This window comes from Arachis stenosperma, chromosome 4 (genome assembly GCF_014773155.1).
Source record: "Arachis stenosperma cultivar V10309 chromosome 4, arast.V10309.gnm1.PFL2, whole genome shotgun sequence".
Lineage (NCBI taxonomy): Eukaryota > Viridiplantae > Streptophyta > Magnoliopsida > Fabales > Fabaceae > Arachis > Arachis stenosperma.
Window position 1 is genome coordinate 58570538 of NC_080380.1, and position 20025 is coordinate 58590562.

General features: G+C 42.8%; 1 protein-coding gene and 1 non-coding gene across 2 annotated transcripts; both read left to right on the forward strand.

Moving 5' to 3' along the window:
• Positions 1 to 3404: 3404 nt before the first annotated feature.
• LOC130975019 (uncharacterized) lies at positions 3405 to 7359 on the forward strand. The gene is made up of 2 exons (XM_057899854.1): positions 3405 to 4073; positions 7309 to 7359. Exons 1-2 carry the CDS (start codon positions 3405 to 3407, stop codon positions 7357 to 7359), a joined length of 720 nt encoding a protein of 239 aa, XP_057755837.1.
• A 3779-nt stretch (positions 7360 to 11138) lies between these two features.
• On the forward strand, positions 11139 to 11246 carry LOC130977337 (small nucleolar RNA R71). The gene has a single exon (XR_009085033.1). It is a non-coding gene; the product is annotated as a small nucleolar RNA R71 (small nucleolar RNA).
• Positions 11247 to 20025: the final 8779 nt, after the last annotated feature.

The following is a 20025-nucleotide window of genomic DNA, read 5'->3' on the forward strand; positions in this document are numbered from 1 at the left end:
ACGTTAGCCCCCTAACTTGGAGGCTAACGTTGGCAAAAGAAATCTCTCCCAGGAAGGCCAACGTTTGCGCCAACGTTAGCCCCCTAACTTGGAGGCTAACGTTGGCATGAGATTTTACTCCCAGGGTGTGCAACGTTTGCGCCAACATTAGCCCCCTAACTTGGAGGCTAACGTTGGCGCCACTCCAACTCAAAGCAAGGCCAACGTTAGGGTCAAAGTTAGCCCCCTAACGTTGGCCCAAACGTGAAGTGCAGCAAATTGGTTTTGCTGCTAGAAAAAGTTAGCCATGAAGTTAGCCCCCTAACTTTGAGGCTAACTTTAAAACCCAAATTGGCAAAACTCAATTCCGGTTCAATTGGTTCACTTGGGTTCTTCTCCAAACTTCAAGAGCAATCAATCAAAGCCTCTTTCAAACCAAATCCACCAAGAGCAAAGGCCCGGCACAAAGCTTGAAGATCAATTGAAGAAAGTGTATAAATAGGCTTAGATTCAATTTATTCGGAGAGCTTCCCTTTTAGAGTTTTGAGAGAGTTTTCTTTTCTGTTTTGGGAGCTTGAATGCCTTTGAATTTCTTAGTTTGATTGTTTTCAATTTCAAATACTCTTGTCTTCGATCTTGGGTTGGAGAATTGAAGGAATTCTGTTTCAATCTCACCTTGGATCTTGTTTACTTTCACTGCAAATTTAGTTTCATTTCCTGCTACTTACTTTCTCATTTATTTCCTTGCAATTTACAATTCCTTTGAGATTGTTCTTGTTGGATCTAGGAAGGCATTGAGATCTAGACTTGGTTTTCTAGTCTCTGGGTCCTGAGATCCAATTTCCCATTTAAATTTTCTGTTTCTTGCTTTAATTGCTCATTTAATTTTCTGTTTCGAATCTGTTTCAACCCATTCCCCATTTACTCTTCTGTTTAATGCAATTTACATTCTCTTTGTTTAGATCTTGCAAATCCAAGTCCCAATCCCCTTTACATTTCAAGTCATTTACAATTCTTGCCATTTAAGATTCTTGCAATTTACATTTCTTGCAATCTAAGTTTCTGCCATTTAATTCCTTGTTCTCTAAGATACAGCACTTTAATTCTTGTTCTCTTTACTTTCAATGCAATTTAAATTCTGCAACTCAATCAACCAAATCTTGATCCGCTTGACTAAATCAACCACTAAGCTAAAATTGCTCAATCCTTCAATCCCTGTGGGATCGACCTCACACCCGTGAGTTTTTATTACTTGATACAACCCGGTACACTTGCCGGTTAGATTGGTGTGTTTTTGGGAGAAATTCATTTTTCCTTCAAAAATATCCCATCAAGTTTTTGGCGCCGTTGCCGGGGATTGATTAGATTGACAATGATTAAGTGAGGTGGTTATCTAGATCAAGCACTTTTTCTTTAAATTTTGATTAACCCACTAACTGTTTGATTTATTGTTTAAACTAACTAAAACTTCAATTTAGCAGTAAATTGAAACATCACTGGTTTGTGAATTCCTTTTGTCATGCTTGTATGTCAGGTACAAGAAGAAGCACACTAAGTCTGCATGAACAAGATGAAAGGACCCTCAGGAGGTTAAGGAGAGCTGAAAGAGGGAAAATATTGTCGGAGAAGAGGAGTCAGAAGAAGAATTTCATGAGATGGAGGAACATTCAACTAATCCACCAGGAGGAGCAAACAACAACAATGAAAATCCTCCTCAGAGGAGAGTTTTGGCTTCCTATACCTTTGTCAATCCTAGGCATTGTGGAAGCAGCATCTTGGCTCCCAATGTCAATGCAAACAATTTTGAACTCAAGCCACAACTCATCACTTTGGTTCAGAATAATTGCTCTTTTGGTGGAGGATCACTTGAAGACCCACATCAACACTTATCCACCTTCCTGAGGATATGCAACACTGTCAAAACCAATGGAGTACCTCCCGACAGTTACAAATTAATGCTATTCCCATTCTCTCTCAGGGATAAGGCTACACAATGGTTGGAATCATTTCCAAGGGACAGCATCAACAATTGGGATGACTTGGTGACCAAGTTCCTTGCCAAATTTTATCCACCACAGAGAGTTATAAGGTTGAAGGCCGAGGTACAAACGTTCACACAAATGGAGAATGAACCCATCTATGAGGCATGGGAGAGGTACAAAGCTCTAGTCAGAAAATGCCCTTCCAACATGTTCAATGAATGGGAGAAGCTGCAAAACTTCTATGAAGGCTTAACACTGAAGTCTCAAGAATCCTTGGATCACTCGGCTGGAGGTTCCTTGCAACTCATGAAAACTGCAGAGGAGGCTCAAGAACTTATTGATATGGTGGCCAACAACCAATACTTCTTTGCTCATCAAAGAAGTCGCCAACCATCACAGAGAAGAGGAGTAATGGAGCTAGAAGGAGTGGATTCAATCCTGGCTCAAAACAAATTAATGCAGCAGCAAATTCAACAACAATTTGAGCAAATGACCAAGAGGATTGACAACCTTCAAGTTGCAGCAGTCAACACTAGCCAACCATCAACCACATGGGGACAAAATGAAGAAGTTCAAGAAGAGCCACAGCAAGAACAAGTTCAGTATATGCATTCTAATTCAAATGAAGTTTATGGTGATACATACAACCCCTCATGGAAGAATCACCCCAATCTCAGATGGGGAGACACTCAAAACCACCAACAACCATGGCAGAGGAACTCAAACCAAAACAACCCAAGAAACAACCAAAATTACAACCAGCATCAAACCAACCAAAACACCTACAGGAAACCTCAAAACAACTACCCCAACCCCAACCAGTACCAATCCACTAATCAAAATTCCTATCATCCACCAACCACATCTCATAACCCACCACAAGCACCACCTGAACCCCAAAGAATCACCAACTTGGAAACCATGATAGAAAAAATGATGAAACTCCAAGAAATGACAAACAAAAACCATGAGGCATCCATAAAGAACCTAGAAAGGCAGATCGGGCAAATTTCCAAGCAAATGACTGTTGAGAGACCTTCAAGCTCACTGCCTAGTGACACAATCCCAAATCCCAAGGAGGAGTGCAAGGCAATACAATTGAGAAGTGGGAGAATATTGATGAGCAACAATGACACCACAAAGAAACAAAACGAGAGCATCAAAGAACCAACAGAGGTTGAGAAGCAAACAAAAGCAGATCAAGCTGAGGAGCAAGTTGTGATGCCAACCAAAAATAATGAGAAACTCAAAGAACAGGGGAACCAGCCACATAGCTCAAAGGAAAAGACTCAAGGAAAGCAGCAGATCGAAAAGCATCTCACACCTCCACTACCATATCCTCAGAGATTCAACAAGGAGGTCAAGGACCAACATTTCCACAAATTCCTTGAGACCTTCAAGAAGCTGGAAATCAATATCCCTCTAGCTGAAGCACTTGAGCAAATGCCTTTGTATGCCAAGTTTATGAAGGAGCTTATCAATAAGAAGAGGAGTTGGCTTGAGAAGGAAACCATATTACTAACCGAAGAATGCAGTGCTGTGATTCAGAGAGGTATTCCCCCAAAACTCAAGGATCCGGGGGGCTTTGTAGTGTCATGCACCATTGGAAAAACAATTCTCAACAAAGCCCTCTGTGACCTTGGTGCCAGCATCAATTTAATGCCACTCTCAATGATGAGAAAACTTGATATAGAAGAGCTTAAACCCACCAGGATGTCATTAGTTATGGCTGACAGATCCATTAAGACACCCAATGGAATTGTGGAAAATTTGTTGGTGAAGATTGGGGAATTTATCTTCCCAGCAGATTTTGTGATTTTGGATACTGAAGAGGAAGGAAGTGACTCAATCATTTTGGGGAGGCCATTTTTACACACAGCAAGAGCCATCATCGATGTAGAAAAAGGAGAAATGGTCTTCAGGGTCCATAATGAACAAATGATCATAAATGTTTTCAAGTCAATGCAAAATATCCCTGAGCAAGAGGAGTATGTAAAAGTGGATATGATAGAGAGTTTGGTGGAAGAAATGCTGGAAGAAAGTTCTCAAGAGCAAGAAGAAGATCAAAGTGCAATGGAAGAACAAGTAGCCGAGACCTTCATAAGCAAAGAGGTGAAACCGAGCAAGAAAGAAGGGGTGCAAAAGCAAGAACTGAAGCCATTACCCTCTCATCTCAAATATGCATTTCTTGGCACTTCAGAAAGCTTCCCAGTGATCATCAACTCGTCCTTGACAAAGAAAGAAGAAGGAGAGCTTCTTGATGTTCTCAGAACTCACAAGGATGCCTTAGGATGGACCATTGATGACCTGAAAGGCATCAGCCCCACAATATGCATGCATAAGATTCTTTTGGAGGATAATTCCAAAGCAGTGATTCAACCCCAAAGAAGACTCAACCCTGCAATGAAGGAGGTTGTCCAGAAGGAAGTGATGAAATTATGGAATGCAGGAATCATATACCCTATTTCCGATAGCTCGTGGATAAGCCCAGTCCAAGTGGTACCAAAGAAAGGAGGGATGACAGTCATTATTAATGAGAAAAATGAACTCATTCCAACTAGAACTGTGACAGGGTGGAGGATGTGTATTGACTATAGAAGGTTGAATGATGCCACACGCAAAGATCACTTCCCACTTCCTTTCATTGATCAAATGCTTGAAAGGTTGGCTGGCCATGCTTATTATTGCTTCTTGGATGGATATTCTGGGTATAATCAGATAGTGGTGGACCCAAAGGACCAAGAAAAGACTTCATTCACATGCCCAGTTGGAGTTTTTGCTTATAGAAGAATGCCATTCGGATTGTGCAATGCCCCAGCCACTTTTCAAAGGTGTATGCTTTCCATTTTCTCAGATATGGTTGAAAAATTCTTGGAGGTTTTTATGGATGATTTTTGTTTTTGGTGATAGTTTAATGCTTGCTTAAACCATCTAACTCTTGTCTTGAAACGATGCCAAGAAACTAATTTGGTTTTGAACTGGGAGAAGTGCCATTTCATGGTACCTGAGGGGATTGTTCTTGGTCATAAAGTTTCAAGAAAAGGGATAGAGGTTGATAAGGCAAAGGTTGAGATAATAGAAAAACTCCCTCCACCAACTAATGTGAAATCTGTTAGAAGTTTCTTGGGGCATGCAGGATTTTATAGAAGGTTTATCAAAGATTTTTCTAAAATAGCCAAACCTTTGAGCAACCTTTTGATGATTGATCAACCTTTTGTTTTTGATAAAGAGTGCCAGCATGCTTTTGAAACTTTAAAACAGAAACTCACAACAGCACCAATCATCACACCTCCGGATTGGAATTTACCATTTGAACTCATGTGTGATGCAAGTGAGATTGCCATTGGTGCTGTACTTGGACAGAAGAAGGGAAACTTGCATCATGTCATATATTATGCAAGTAAAGTATTGAATGAAGCTCAAAAAAATTACACTACAACAGAGAAGGAATTGTTGGCTGTAGTATATGCATTTGATAAGTTTAGATCATACTTGATAGGGTCTAAAATTGTGGTTTATACTGATCATGCTGCTCTCAAGTATTTGATGTCAAAGCAGGATGCCAAACCAAGACTCATCAGGTGGATTCTACTCTTACAAGAATTTGACATTGAGGTGAGGGACAGGAAAGGCACCGAAAATCTAGTTGCTGACCATTTGTCAAGGCTGCCGCCAGAAACAATCCAAACGGCTTCACTACCTGTGAATGAAAGCTTCCCAGATGAACATCTTATGCTGATCCAACAAACACCATGGTTTGCTGATATAGCTAACTACAAAGTGGGAAGGAAGATACCTCAAGAATTCAGTAAGCAACAAGTGAAGAAGCTGACCAATGAAGCAAGGAAGTTCTTGTGGGATGAACCTTATTTGTTCAAAAAATGTTCTGATGGAATAATCAGAAGATGTGTCCCTGAGAGTGAGATGCAAGATATATTATGGCATTGCCATGGCTCTGCATACGGCGGACACTTTGGTCCAGAGAGAACAGCAGCAAAAATACTACAAGTGGGTTCTATTGGCCAACCATCTTCAAAGATGCCAGGGAGTTTGTCCACCAATGTAATGAGTGCCAAAGAGCAGGAGGATTAACAAAAAGAAATGAGATGCCACAGAACTTCATTTTGGAAGTAGAATTGTTTGATCTATGGGGCATTGATTTCATGGGACCCTTTCCCCCTTCTTACTCATTCAGATATATCTTGGTAGCAGTGGAATATGTTTCAAAATGGGTGGAAGCCATAGCCACAACTACCTGTGATGCACAAATTGTTCTTCAATTCCTAAAGAAGCACATCTTTACTAGATTTGGAGTACCCAAGGGTCTCATCAGTGATGGTGGTGGTCATTTTTGCAATAGACAAATGGAGAAACTCCTTCACAAATATGGAGTTATTCATAAGGTAGCCACACCATACCATCCTCAAACTAATGGACAGGCAGAATTGGCAAACAGGGAACTAAAGAAGATCCTAGAAAAGACAGTTGGTAGCACAAGAAAGGATTGGGCTAGGAAGTTGGAGGATGCACTTTGGGCATACCGAACGGCCTTCAAAACCCCCATTGGGAAGTCCCCATTTCAATTGCTATATGGCAAATCATGTCATCTCCCTGTAGAGCTTGAGCACAAAGCCTTTTGGGCCACCAAACTTCTAAATCTGGATTCTAAAGCAGCAGGAGAGAAAAGATTGTTGCAGCTGAATGAACTAGATGAGTTTAGGCTAGAAGCCTATGAAAATGCCAGGATATACAAGGAAAAAGCTAAAAGATGGCATGACAAGAAGATTTTGAAGAAAGAGTTCAAACCGGGACAACAAGTTCTCTTGTATAACTCACGGCTCAAAATATTCCCTGGCAAGCTTAAGTCTAAGTGGACAGGTCCATACTTAGTAACTAAGGTTTTTCCTTATGGGAGTATTGAAGTGCTAGATGAAGCAACAAAGAATCGGTTTACAGCAAATGGCCATAGAGCAAAGCTATACCTAGGGGAGCAATGGAGCAAAGAAACAGAGGTCCAGAGCCTAAATCCCCCTTGAAGCAACAACAGAAGATGTCAAGCTAATGACAATAAAAGAGCGCTTGTTGGGAGGCAACCCAACCTGAGGTAGTGTCTTTTTCGTAGCATTTTCAATAAGAATGTTGAATAATTAGTATGCATTGCAAGAAGCTAAGTTTGGTGTTGCACACCAAAACAATTTAAGGGAGAATGAAAATTTCTAAGTTTGGTGTTCCACCAAAATTTCATTCAGAAATACATTGTAACTTTCTACACATTACTAGTTTCAAGCAATCAGACAAATTAATCAACTATATAATTGCTTTTTAGTTCTAACTCTATGACCTGTAGCAAGAACATGAGAATTTGCCCATAGTCAAAATGATGAATCAGAGGAAGTAGCAAGGAATTGGGCATCATGACTCAAAAAGGGCACAACAAAAGGACGAACAAAAGAGATGCAAATCAATAGGTTGTATATATACTTAACCCTTGCTGTTGAGAAATATTTTGAGTATGTTCTGTTAAAGTGTCCTTTGAGTTCAGACAGAGTCAATTTCACCTTAAAATAAGTAAGCTAGTCTAAGTTTGTGCTTGTGTGTCTACTTTCACTTAACTAAGAGCATGTCTGTCCCCTACATCTTTAATTCAATAAAAGAAATGTTTGAATGTGAAATGAGATAGTCATTGTTAGAAAGAAGTAGAATAATAGTAAGTGGTGGTATGTGTGTGATTGTATAAAAACTCACTTTAAGTGAATAAAGGGCTAGGATGTCTTTTTCGAAGCATAGAGTGACTTGCTGTCTATGAATCTCAATAAAGAAAATCCTTGGTTCAAAAGAAAAATAAAAAGAAAGAAAGAAAAGAGATAGCCAAAAGATGGCAGAATCAAAGGAAACAAAAAGAAACAAAGCTAGACACCAATAGCTTGAACCTTGAAAATATATGCCTGTGGTGTCTGTGTATTAGGATCTGCTTGGACTATTAAGCTCTTTGGAGTGCTTCAACACTCGGTGACTTAGATTAACTAATCCGGGATCATCAGCTGAAAATCCACTATCAAGAGCAACCTAACTACAAGGCATTTAGTAACCAAAACAAAAGGTGCTGGGCATCAATGTTTAAGAGGAAAGGTGAGCCAAGTGTCCATGGTGAATAATGTGTCAAGTATACAGAAAAGAAAATGAACTTGCTACACATGACACTCAAATAAAGCTTTGAACAAAGTAATAGCCAAGGATGAAGGAATAATGAGAGGTCATAGCAGTAGGTTGCTTGAAGCTTGAAGGAGACTTTCTAGGCCTAAGAATCAATAAGGAGTGAGTATTGCATATCCACACAAAATCCCATGAACTACCAATAACATTCTGCTAGCATGAACATTCTCTTTCATTTCATTCTTTCTTCTTAATAAGTCATTTCTTGCTTGGGGACAAGCAAGCTTTAAGTTTGGTGTTGTGATGACAAGTCATCTTAGCCTAGTTTCACTAGTCTTTGCTTTTGTTTTTACTTGAATTATGCACTTTCTTAAGCTACAAGCAAGCCTAATTAGGTAGATTTTCATGCTTCCTTTGATTGAATCAACCATATGTGAATTAATGCTTTTTCATGAGGTTTGATGCCATAATTGGTGCATATTATGATAGAATGATCATCTCATGATTTCAAGCATAGCTTTGATGTGTTTGGTTGATTTATGATAGGTGAAGAAAGCTTGGAAAAGGATTGAAGTGAGAAGGAATGGCTAGAAGCTAAGAGAAGACAAGGAATCAAGTGAAATGGAACCAAGAAGAATGAAGTTGGAGTTGAAGTTAGCCTCAACGTTAGCCCCCTAACTTGGAGGCTAACGTTGGAAGCAAAAATTTCCTCCCAGGGCTAGCCACGTTAGCGCCAACGTTAGCCCCCTAACTTGGAGGCTAACGTTGGCAAAAGAAATCTCTCCCAGGAAGGCCAACGTTTGCGCCAACGTTAGCCCCCTAACTTGGAGGCTAACGTTGGCATGAGATTTTACTCCCAGGGTGTGCAACGTTTGCGCCAACGTTAGCCCCCTAACTTGGAGGCTAACGTTGGCGCCACTCCAACTCAAAGCAAGGCCAACGTTAGGGTCAAAGTTAGCCCCCTAACGTTGGCCCAAACGTGAAGTGCAGCAAATTGGTTTTGCTGCTAGAAAAAGTTAGCCATGAAGTTAGCCCCCTAACTTTGAGGCTAACTTTAAAACCCAAATTGGCAAAACTCAATTCCGGTTCAATTGGTTCACTTGGGTTCTTCTCCAAACTTCAAGAGCAATCAATCAAAGCCTCTTTCAACCCAAATCCACCAAGATCAAAGGCCCAGCACAAAGCTTGAAGATCAATTGAAGAAAGTGTATAAATAGGCTTAGATTCAATTTATTCGGAGAGCTTCCCTTTTAGAGTTTTGAGAGAGTTTTCTTTTCTGTTTTGGGAGCTTGAATGCCTTTGAATTTCTTAGTTTGATTGTTTTCAATTTCAAATACTCTTGTCTTCGATCTTGGGTTGGAGAATTGAAGGAATTCTGTTTCAATCTCACCTTGGATCTTGTTTACTTTCACTGCAAATTTAGTTTCATTTCCTGCTACTTACTTTCTCATTTATTTCCTTGCAATTTACAATTCCTTTGAGATTGTTCTTGTTGGATCTAGGAAGGCATTGAGATCTAGACTTGGTTTTAGTCTCTGGGTCCTGAGATCCAATTTCCCATTTAAATTTTCTGTTTCTTGCTTTAATTGCTCATTTAATTTTCTGTTTCGAATCTGTTTCAACCCATTCCCCATTTACTCTTCTGTTTAATGCAATTTACATTCTCTTTGTTTAGATCTTGCAAATCCAAGTCCCAATCCCCTTTACATTTCAAGTCATTTACAATTCTTGCCATTTAAGATTCTTGCAATTTACATTTCTTGCAATCTAAGTTTCTGCCATTTAATTCCTTGTTCTCTAAGATACAGCACTTTAATTCTTGTTCTCTTTACTTTCAATGCAATTTAAATTCTGCAACTCAATCAACCAAATCTTGATCCGCTTGACTAAATCAACCACTAAGCTAAAATTGCTCAATCCTTCAATCCCTGTGGGATCGACCTCACACCCGTGAGTTTTTATTACTTGATACAACCCGGTACACTTGCCGGTTAGATTGGTGTGTTTTTGGGAGAAATTCATTTTTCCTTCAAAAATATCCCATCACTTGCCCTTCAACAATGTCTTCATCTTCTTCAGAAGATGAATAATCATCAGAGCTCATGAATGGTAAAAGGAGGTCCAAGGGAATCTCTATGGTCTCTATATGAGCCTCATATTCCTTTGGTTCCTCATTAGGGTATTCCTTACTGACCACTGGACGTTCCCAGAGGTCTTTCTCATTGGGATTCACATCCTCCTCCTCCTCTAAGGTTTCGACCATGTTGATTATATAAATGGCCTTGCACTCTCCTTTGGGATTCTCTTCTGTATTGCTTGGGAGAGTGCTAGGAAGTGTTTCAGTAACCCTTTTACTCAGCTGGCCCACTTGTGCCTCCAAATTTTTAATGAAGGATCTTATTTCAGTCATGAAACTAAGAGTGGCCTTAGACAAATCAGAGACTATGCTTGCTAAGCTAGAAGGATTCTACTCAGAATGCTCTGTCTGTTGCTGAGATGATGATGGGAAAGGTTTGCTATTACTAAACCTGTTTCTTCTACCATTGTTATTATTGAAGCTTTGCTTCTATTGATCCTTCCATGAAAAATGTGGATAATTTTTCCATGAAGGATTATAGGTGTTGCCAAAGGCTTCACCCATGTAATTTACCTCTGCCATTGCAGGGTTCTCAGGATCATAAGCTTCTTCTTCAGAAGATGCTTCTTTAGTACTGTTAGATGCATTTTGCAATCCATTCAGACTCTAAGAAATCAAACGACTTGTTGAGCCAACATTTTGTTCTGAGCCAATATGGCATTCAGAGCATCAATTTCAAGAACTCCTCTCTTTTGAGGCGTCCCATTACTCACAGGATTCCTCTCAAAGGTATACATGAACTGGTTATTTGCAACAATTTCAATAAGTTCCTAAGCCTCTGCATGCATTTTTTTTAGGTGAATGGATCCACCTGCAGAGTGGTCCAGTGACATCTTGGAAAATTCAGACAGACGATCATAGAATATATCTAATGTGGTCCATTCTGAAAGCATGTCAAAAGGACACTTTTTGGTCAGTTGCTTGTATCTTTCCCAAGCTTCATAGAGGGACTCACCATCTTTTTGTCTGAAGGTCTGTATATCCACTCTAAGCTTGTTCAGCTTTTGAGGAGGAAAGAACTTGGCTAAGAAATTCGTGACCAGCTTATCCTAATAGTCCAGGCTATCTCTAGGTTGTGAATCCAACCATGTTCTAGCTCTGTCTCTTACAGCAAAAGGGAAAAGCATAAGCTTATAGACTTCAGGATCAACTCCATTGATCTTAACAATATCACAGATCTACAAGATCTCAGTTAAGAACTAATAAGGGTCTTCTGATGGAAGTCCATGAAACTTGCAGTTCTGTTGCAATAGAAAAACTAATTGAGGTTTTAGCTCAAAATTATTTGCTCCTATCGCAGGGATTGAGATGCTTCTTCCATAGAAGTTGGAAGTTGGTGTAGTAAAATCACCAAGCATCTTCCTTGCATTGTTGTTTGGTTCGGCCATAATTGTTTCTTTTGCTGCTTCTTTTTCAAAAATTTCAGTGAGGTCTTCTTCAAAGTTTTGTGCTTTAGCTGCTCTTAGCTTCCTCTTCAGAGTCCTTTTAGGTTCAGGATCAGCTTCAACAAGTATGCCTTTATCTTTGTTCCTGCTCATATGAAAGAGAAGAAAGCAAAGAAAATATGTCACAGTATAGAGATTCCTTGAGGTGTCAGAGGAAAATAAGAATGGAAGAAGGAGGTAGGTAAGAAAGAATTCGAACACTCAAAGAGAGATTTAGTTCGAATTGACAATGGAGGAGGAATCTTAGTGTTTAAAAAAAGATAAGAGAGGGGAAGAAATTTTCAAAAATTAAAATTTAAAATAATTAGTTAATTAAAAGGGATTTTTAAAAAAAAGTTAATGTTCCGAGGGTTACCTGAAACGTGGAGCTCGGTCGTCTGGCAAGGACCCGAGGTGGGGGTTTCCGTGACCCGAGCTTGATGCGCTGAGCGGCGGGTGGTTGTACCTGCAATGACACTCCGATGCTTAAGTTAGCATGGGTCCAAGCAGATATGTGTAGAATATAGAATGTGTGTTATACCTGGGTGCTCCAGTGTATTTATAGTAGTTGGCCGTGATCTTCCCTGGATAAGATATTCTTATCTTATCTTATCTTTTGGGGGTTTTATCCCTATCTTTGTGGAACCGCCTTTCCCAGGCCTTTTCGGCCTTTAGGTTTTTGGGCTTCGTTCCTTTTGATGGGCCTTCTTAGCTTATTTGTCCGAGGTCCGACCTCAGGCGTGGGCCTTGGGACGAGGTCGGACCTTCTATGAACTTACCGAGTTTGGGGAGCTCGGTCAGGGTATGAACAGTGCCCCTGCCCGAGTTCATCCTTTTTGAGAGGTCGAGCTCGGGCATAGTAGTTTTTTTTCAAAATTTGAAAATGGCCGTTTCAGCATTTATTGCTTTTTACCGTTTCTCCTCGATTTCCGTTCGGGCTCTGTGAAGGCATTATTTATTTGCCCCTTTCCTCATTTTCTTCGTTTATTCTGTTCCCTTTTCCGTTTTCTGAGTTTTCGCCATCTCTCCTTCGAGCACCGCTCCTTCTTTTTTTTTTGTTCTTCTTCTCCGATTCTTTCTGTGCGTTTTTCCGGGGTTTCTTCTGCGCCGCCTGTTTCTCCTTGCTGTTGGAACTCGTCGTTCTCTTTCTTTCCAGGTTCGTTCTCGTCTCTTTTTCTTTTTGTGTACATATGCTTCTGTTCTTTTGTGTGGCTCTTTTGTCTGTTTCTTTTTCTCTGTGCCTGGGTTGCCCCGAAAAGAGGCGCCGCCATTGCTTTGTTGTTTGTACATGGGGGGGGGCTCTTTTTTGTTTTCTGGTATTTTGCTCCGGGTTGCTGTATTTTCTTCTAAAAGATCTTTGTTTCTTGCTTTTGTTGAATGGGTTTTTGCTGTCTGCCTTTATGTGATTTTTGTTTTGCTGTTTGTACTCTTCTTTGTAGGCAAGATTTTTATGTCTCGAAAGGTTCTTCAAGCAATGTCGACCAAGATTCCGAGTGGTCTTGGTTGGGTAGATCCTGTTCCTCTAAAAGTCCCTTCTGTGGTAGATTCTGAGTATTTAGCTAGGTTTCGTAGGCAATGTAGTATATGTGAAGATAGAGAGTCTGAGAGGGATTATGAGCTAGTAGCCCCGGATTCCGAGGAGAGAGTGTGCTTCCCGCCCTTAGATAGTTCCGAGAAGCTCTTCTTTTACGCTTATGATTGTTTCTTCTCTAAACTGAGCGTCCGACTTCCTTTTACCGACCTGGAGTCCGAGGTGTTGTGGTCTTGTAACCTTGCCCCTACGCAGCTCCATCCAAATTCTTGGGCATTTTTAAAGCTGTTCCAACTTTTGTGTCAGTTTTTTGGTGTCTCTCCCTCTATTTCTCTTTTTTCTTATTTGTTTGTGTTGTCAAAGCCGGGGTCGGGTGGAGGGAAGGTATCCTGGGTCTCTTTTAGGGCTAACCAGGGAAGGAAGTTTTGTACCCTGTATGATGAGTCCTTTCACGATTTTAAGAACTTTTATTTCAAGGTCCGGGCTACTGGAGACGTCCGACCTTTCTTTCTAGATGAGAGTGGGGAGCCTTCTTTTCCTCTTTGTTGGCAGGAGAATGTAGTGTCTGTTAAGTATACCTTTGAGAGTCTAGATGAGGTGGAGCAGGCCTTTGTGGGTGTGGTGAGCAGTTTATGGGGTCGGGCACCTCACTTGGACACGAAGAAAATGTTGGGAGATCCAAGCCTTCTCCGTTCCGAGTTAGGTAGTTCCCGACCTCTTCCGAAATTTGTCTTCTTTAGTATTTTGCCTGTTTTTTGGTGGATTATCTGTTGTGGTAATCCTTTTCTTTATTTCTTGCAGAGATGTCTTCTCAGGCGGATTCCATGAAATTCCTTCGTCGGACGAAGAAGTCGGTGGCTGCTCGGAATATCGAGGCCGGGGACGCTTCTGCCCGATCTTCTCCGCAGAAGACTACTGTGGGTGTTCAAACTCGGTCGAAGACAATTCCGACTCCTCAGTTCCGAGCTGTAAGTCAGGATCCTCCGACCTCTGGGCCTGCTACTTCTTCTCCTCCTCCGTTCTCGGGTCCTCCTCCCAAGAAGCAGAAGACCTCTCAAGGGCTTGCCGGTTTTAATGACAAGGACTTTGATGCTCTTGGTTGGATTGAGCAGCATATCCTCCCTCAGACCTTTATTTCTACTGATGATGTGTCTATGGAGCATCATTTTCAGTATATGGCGCGGAGCTGTGTCCGGATGGCTAGTCTTCATGCTGCTATTGCCCGGGAGTTCAAGAAATCTCCTCTTGGGGCGACTAGCTCCCGACTTGAGAAGGCTCAGTCCGAGCTTGATAAGATTAGTCAACTGAAGGCTGCCAGGATTACTGAGCTAGAGGCTTCTTTGGAGAAAGAGAAAGCTAGGGCTACTGCGGCTGTGGCGTCAGCGAAGACATCTGAGGAGATGGCGAAGGCGGCCACAGAGAATTATACTCGGCTATATGCCGAGCTTGTGGAGACGAAGGAGGAGTTGCAATCTGCGCAGGACAAGTTTACGAGCTGGAAGGTCATGTGGCCAAGGGCATGGATGCTATGTTTGAAAATCTGAAGGCTCAGGTTCGGGTTCTTGCTCCCGACCTAGATCTGAGCTTTGTTCAGTACGGATAACGTCGTTGTGGAGGGAAAGATTGTTCCTGCTCCAAACGAGGATGAGGTTCCGGCATCCGACCCCGAAGTTCCTGTTGAGAACCCGACTTCTTCTTTGGCCGGGGATGGATCTGGTGTGGGGGTTTCGAACCCGGGTGACGTTGCCGTCGATGCAGTCCCGATTTCTATGTTTGCTCCGCAGTCTTCTGTTGATGCGGAGTCTGGAAAGGACCTTGATCCTCTGTAATCTTTGATGTTTTGCCCGACCTGTGGGCTTTTTTGTTTTGGATGGTTACTGTGAACGCTTTTGGACACCTTTTTGCTTATTAGCTACTTTGTAGTAACTTTTTAGCTTTATTTGGTGTTTGCGTTTTGGCTTTTTGTTTCCGCTTTTGTGCTTTTTAGTTGTTTTCGGATAACAACTTTTTAGCTAGCGTTTTGACCTTTTGTTTTCGCTTTTGTGCTTTTTAGTTGTTTTCGGATAACAACTTTTTAGCTAGCGTTTTGACCTTTTGTTTTCGCTTTGTGCTTTTTAGTTGTTTTCGGATAACAACTTTTTAGCTAGCGTTTTGACTTCTTGTGCTTTCGTTCTTTCGCTTGTACTTTTTAGTTGTTTTTCGTAAAGCAACTTTTTAGTAAGCGTTTTCGAAACCTCCTTCGATTTCATTCTTTCGCTTGTACTTTTTAGTTGTTTTTTGTAAAGCAACTTTTTAGTAAGCGTTTTTCGAAATCTTGGTTTTTCGCCGTTTTAAGGCTTCTTTCTCTGGTCCGGGCCTTTCCTCGGTCCTCGGATGCTTCGAGTACCTCCTTTGTTGGGTCCGACCTTGTTACCGGTCGGCCCTTTAAGTTATTTTTGTAATCTCTTTTTATTTGGCTTTTTGAGCCTTTCCAGAGTTACTTTATAACTTCTCACATTAATTTGAACCTCGTCGCTTTATCTTTGCCGACCTTGTGTGGTCTCTTGGCAAATGATTTTTTGCGTTTTGTCGAGCATAAATTAATGCGCCTTGGCGGGGTACTTTCTAGGATTCGTTTCATCATGAGGAAGAAGAAAAGAAAATAGAGAAATTTGATTAGTATTAAAAGAAAAAGAATATTTACAGAGTGTTTACCCTTTGACTAGGTCGGGTATCTTACTTATCCGGGTGTCTCATTAAAAAACCCTTGTAGGGAAAAAGAGTACACCTCGGGTTAAGTTTTTCTAGCTGTAGTACCTCCTTAGATTACAGGCGTGCCAGGCTCTGGGCAGCTCATTGCCTTCTAGGTCGGATATTTTGTAGTAGCCTGTCCCTAAGACTTCTGTTACCTTGTAGGGTCCTTTCCAATTTGCAGCTAGCTTTCCTTCTCCCGACTTTTGTGTTCCGATGTCATTTCGGATTAGAATCAAGTCGTGAATGGAGAAGCTTCGCTTTATTACCTTCTGATTGTATCTGAGGGCCGTTCGTCGCTTTAGGGCTTCTTCTCGGATCCGGGCTCTTTCTCGGACCTCGGGGAGGAGGTCGAGTTCGTCCCTTTGTGCCTGTGGGTTGCCTCCTTCGTTGTAGAAGATGATTCTGGGCGACCCTTCATCTATTTCGACAGGAATCATTGCCTCCATCCCGTAAGCTAGTCGGAATGGCGATTCTCCCGTTGTAGAGTGTGGGGTCGTCCGATATGCCCATAGCACCTGGGGGAGCTCTTCGGCCCATGCCCCTTTGGCCTCTTGGAGTCTTCGTTTTAACCCGGCCAAGATGACTTTATTTGCAGCCTCTGCTTGTCCATTGGCTTGTGGGTGCTCGACTGATGTGAATTGCTGTCTGATTTTTAGTTCGGCCACTAAGTTTTGGAAACTCGTGTCCGTGAACTGTGTCCCGTTGTCTGTTGTGATGGAGTAGGGGACTCCGAACCTTGTGACAATGTTTTTGTATAGGAATTTGCGGCTTTTCTGAGCCGTAATGGTGGCTAAGGGTTCAGCTTCGATCCACTTTGTGAAGTAGTCGACCCCTACTATGAGGTATTTGACTTGCCCCGGTCCTTGTGGGAATGGGCCGAGTAGGTCGAGTCCCCATTTTGCGAAGGGCCATGGTGCGGTGATGCTGATAAGGTCTTCGGGTGGTGCTTTGTGAAAATTGGCGTGTTTTTGGCAGGGGGGCATATTTTCACAAATTCCGTTGCGTCTCTTTGCAAGGTCGGCCAGTAGAACCCGGCTCGGACTATTTTCTTGGATTATGCCCGAGCTCCGAGATGGTTCCCACACATGCCTCCGTGGACTTCTTCAAGGACGCTCTTTGTTTCTGAGGTCGGGACGCACCTAAGGAGGGGGTTTGAGAATCCTCTTCTGTATAATATGTCGTGTATTAGTGTATAATTCTGGGCGTCTTTCGTGAGTCTTTTAGCTTCCTTTCTTTCGGTGGGAAGAGTTCCCGACTTCAGGTAATTGAGTATGGGGGTCATCCATCCTTGCTGTTGGTTGGATATATTCAGCGTTTCTTCCTCTCTTATCACAGAGGGAGATTGTAAGGTCTCCTGGAGGAGACTTCTATTGTTGCCTCCGGGTTTGGTGCTCGCGAGCTTTGAGAGGGCGTCTGCCCGGGCGTTTTGTTCCCGAGGTATGTGCTGGATCTGTATTTCTGAAAAGTGGCGCAATTGTGCCTGTGTTTGGTCTAGGTATTTTTTCATAGTGGGGTCTTTGGCCTGGTAACTTCCCTTTACTTGTGATGTGATGACCTGGGAGTCGCTGAAGATTGTGATTTTCTGGGCTCCGACCTCTTCGGCTAGCTTTAGACCTGCTAGTAGGGCTTCGTATTCGGCTTGGTTGTTTGAAGCTTGGAACTCGAATTTTAGGGATAGTTCTATCCGTGTTCCTTGGTCGCTTTCGAGTATAACCCCGGCTCCACTTCCAGTTTTGTTTGAGGACCCGTCGACATATAGGTTCCATGAGAGTGGGGCTCCAGGGGTCTCAGTGTATTCTGCGATGAAGTCGGCTAGATACTGAGACTTTATGGCAGTCCGGGTTTCATAGTGGAGGTCGAACTCGGACAGTTCCACCGCCCATTGCAGTATTCGTCCTGCCAGGTCTGTTTTTTGGAGGATGTGTCTCATGGGTTGGTTTGTCCGGACTTTGATGGTGTGGGCTTGAAAGTAGGGACGGAGCCTCCGAGCTTTGAACACTAGGGCGTAGGCGAACTTTTCTATCTTCTGATAGTTTAGTTCGGCCCCTTGTAGTGCCTTGCTTACAAAGTATACGGGGTGTTGTCCTTGGTCATTTTCTCGTATTAATGCTGAAGCGACTGCTCGATGTCCGACCGAGAGGTATAGTACGAGCTCTTCCCCTTTTACAGGTCGGGTTAGGATTGGTGGCTGCCCGAGGAACTCCTTGAATTCTTGAAAGGCTTTTTCGCACTCCGGGGTCCATGAGAAGGGTTTCCCTTTCTTTAGGAGTGAGTAGAGAGGTAGTGACTTTATCGCTGATCCTGCCAAGAATCTTGACAGGGCGGCCAGCCTTCCATTCAGTTGTTGTACTTCTTTGACACACGTCGGGCTCTTCATATTGAGTATTGCTTGGCATTTGTCCGGGTTTGCTTCGATGCCCCTTTGAGTCAGCATGAAGCCTAAGAACTTTCCGGCTTCCGCGGCGAAGGTGCACTTCGTCGGGTTAAGTCTCATGTTGTGTTTTCTGAGGGTGCCGAAGACACTGGTGAGGTCGGTCAGCAAGTTTCTGTCTTCTTGTGTCTTTACCAGCATGTCGTCGACGTACACCTCCAGTTGTAGTCCGATGTGCTCTGAGAACACTTTGTTCATTAGCCTCTGGTAGGTTGCCCCTGCGTTCTTCAGCCCGAAGGGCATTACTACGTAGCAGTAGTTTGCCCTTGGGGTTATGAACGAGGTTTTTTCTTGGTCAGGTCCATACATCGGGATTTGGTTGTATCCCGAGTATGCGTCCATGAAGGAGAGATATCTATAGCCTGAGGCTGCGTCTACTAAGGCGTCGATGTTTGGTAGCGGATATGGATCTTTGGGGCAGGCTTTGTTGAGATCCGTGTAGTCAACGCACATCCTCCATTTTCCATTGGGCTTTTTTACCAGGACCACGTTTGCGAGCCATAGGGGGTATTTTACTTCCCTAATGAACCCTGCATCTAATAGTGCTTGTACTTGTTCTTCTATTGCTTGCATGCGTTCGGGCCCGAGCTTCCTGCGTCTTGTTGGACAGGTCGGGATCCCGGGTACACTGATAGCTTGTGGCACATCAGATCGGGGCTTATGCCTGGCATGTCGGAGGCTTTCCAGGCGAAGAGGTCGGAATTCTCCCTTAAGAGATTTATGAGTTCCTCTTTTAGGCCTGCCTCGAGATTTGCCCCTATGTTTGTTATTTTTTCAGGTGTGCTCCCAATCTGGACTTTTTCGGTTTTTCTCTCTGGTTGTGGCCGAAGATCTTCTCGGGCTTGAACTCGTCCGAGTTCTATCGTGTTGATCTCTTTCCCTTTTAGGCTTAGGCTTTCGTTGTAGCAGCGCCGTGCTAGTTTTTGGTCGCCCTTTAGGGTAGCGATTCCTTGTGTGGTAGGGAACTTCATACAGAGGTGTGGGGTCGAGACTATAGCTGCTAGTCTGTTTAAGGTTGGTCGCCCGATGAGGGCATTGTATGCTGAAGTGACGTCGACTACAATGTAGTCGATGCTTAATGTTTTAGATTGCTCGCCTCTTCCAAAGGTAGTGTGTAGCGAGATGTATCCTAAGGGATGGATCGGGACGTCCCCTAGCCCAAATAGGTCGGTGGGATAGGCTTTTAGCTCTTTTTCTTCAAGTCCGAGCTTGTCGAAGGCCGCTTTGAACAGGATATCTGCTGAGCTTCCCTGGTCAATCAGGGTTCGATGTAGGTTGGCGTTTGCTAGAATAACGGTGATCACCATTGGATCGTCGTGCCCGGGTATTATCCCTTGAGCATCTTCTCGGGTAAATGAGATGGTGGGCAACTCGGGCAGGGGACTGTCTTCTCGGACATGATAGACTTCTTTGAGGTATCTTTTTCGCGAGGATCTGGATGTTCCTCCGCCTGCAAAATCTCCATTTATCATGTGAACGTGTCTTTCAGGGGTTCGCGGGACTTGTTCGGCCCGACCTTCATTGTCTCCTCGTCTTCTCTTCCTGGTCTCTTCTCCTTTGTCTGCTATGTATCTGTCGAGCTTTCCTTCCCTGGCTAGCTTTTCTATAACATTCTTTAGGTCGTGGCAGTCGTTGGTAGAATGACCGTAGAGCTT

What these genes read in the sequence shown, in the direction of transcription:
- LOC130975019 (XM_057899854.1), top strand. Translation starts at nt 3,405, where the DNA reads ATGCCTTTGTATGCCAAGTTTATGAAGGAGCTTATCAATAAGAAGAGG. An exon ending in AGACCTTCATAAGCAAAGAG is followed by an intron (nt 4,074 to 7,308) that starts GTGAAACCGAGC and finishes TATGACCTGTAG; the next exon opens with CAAGAACATGAGAATTTGCC.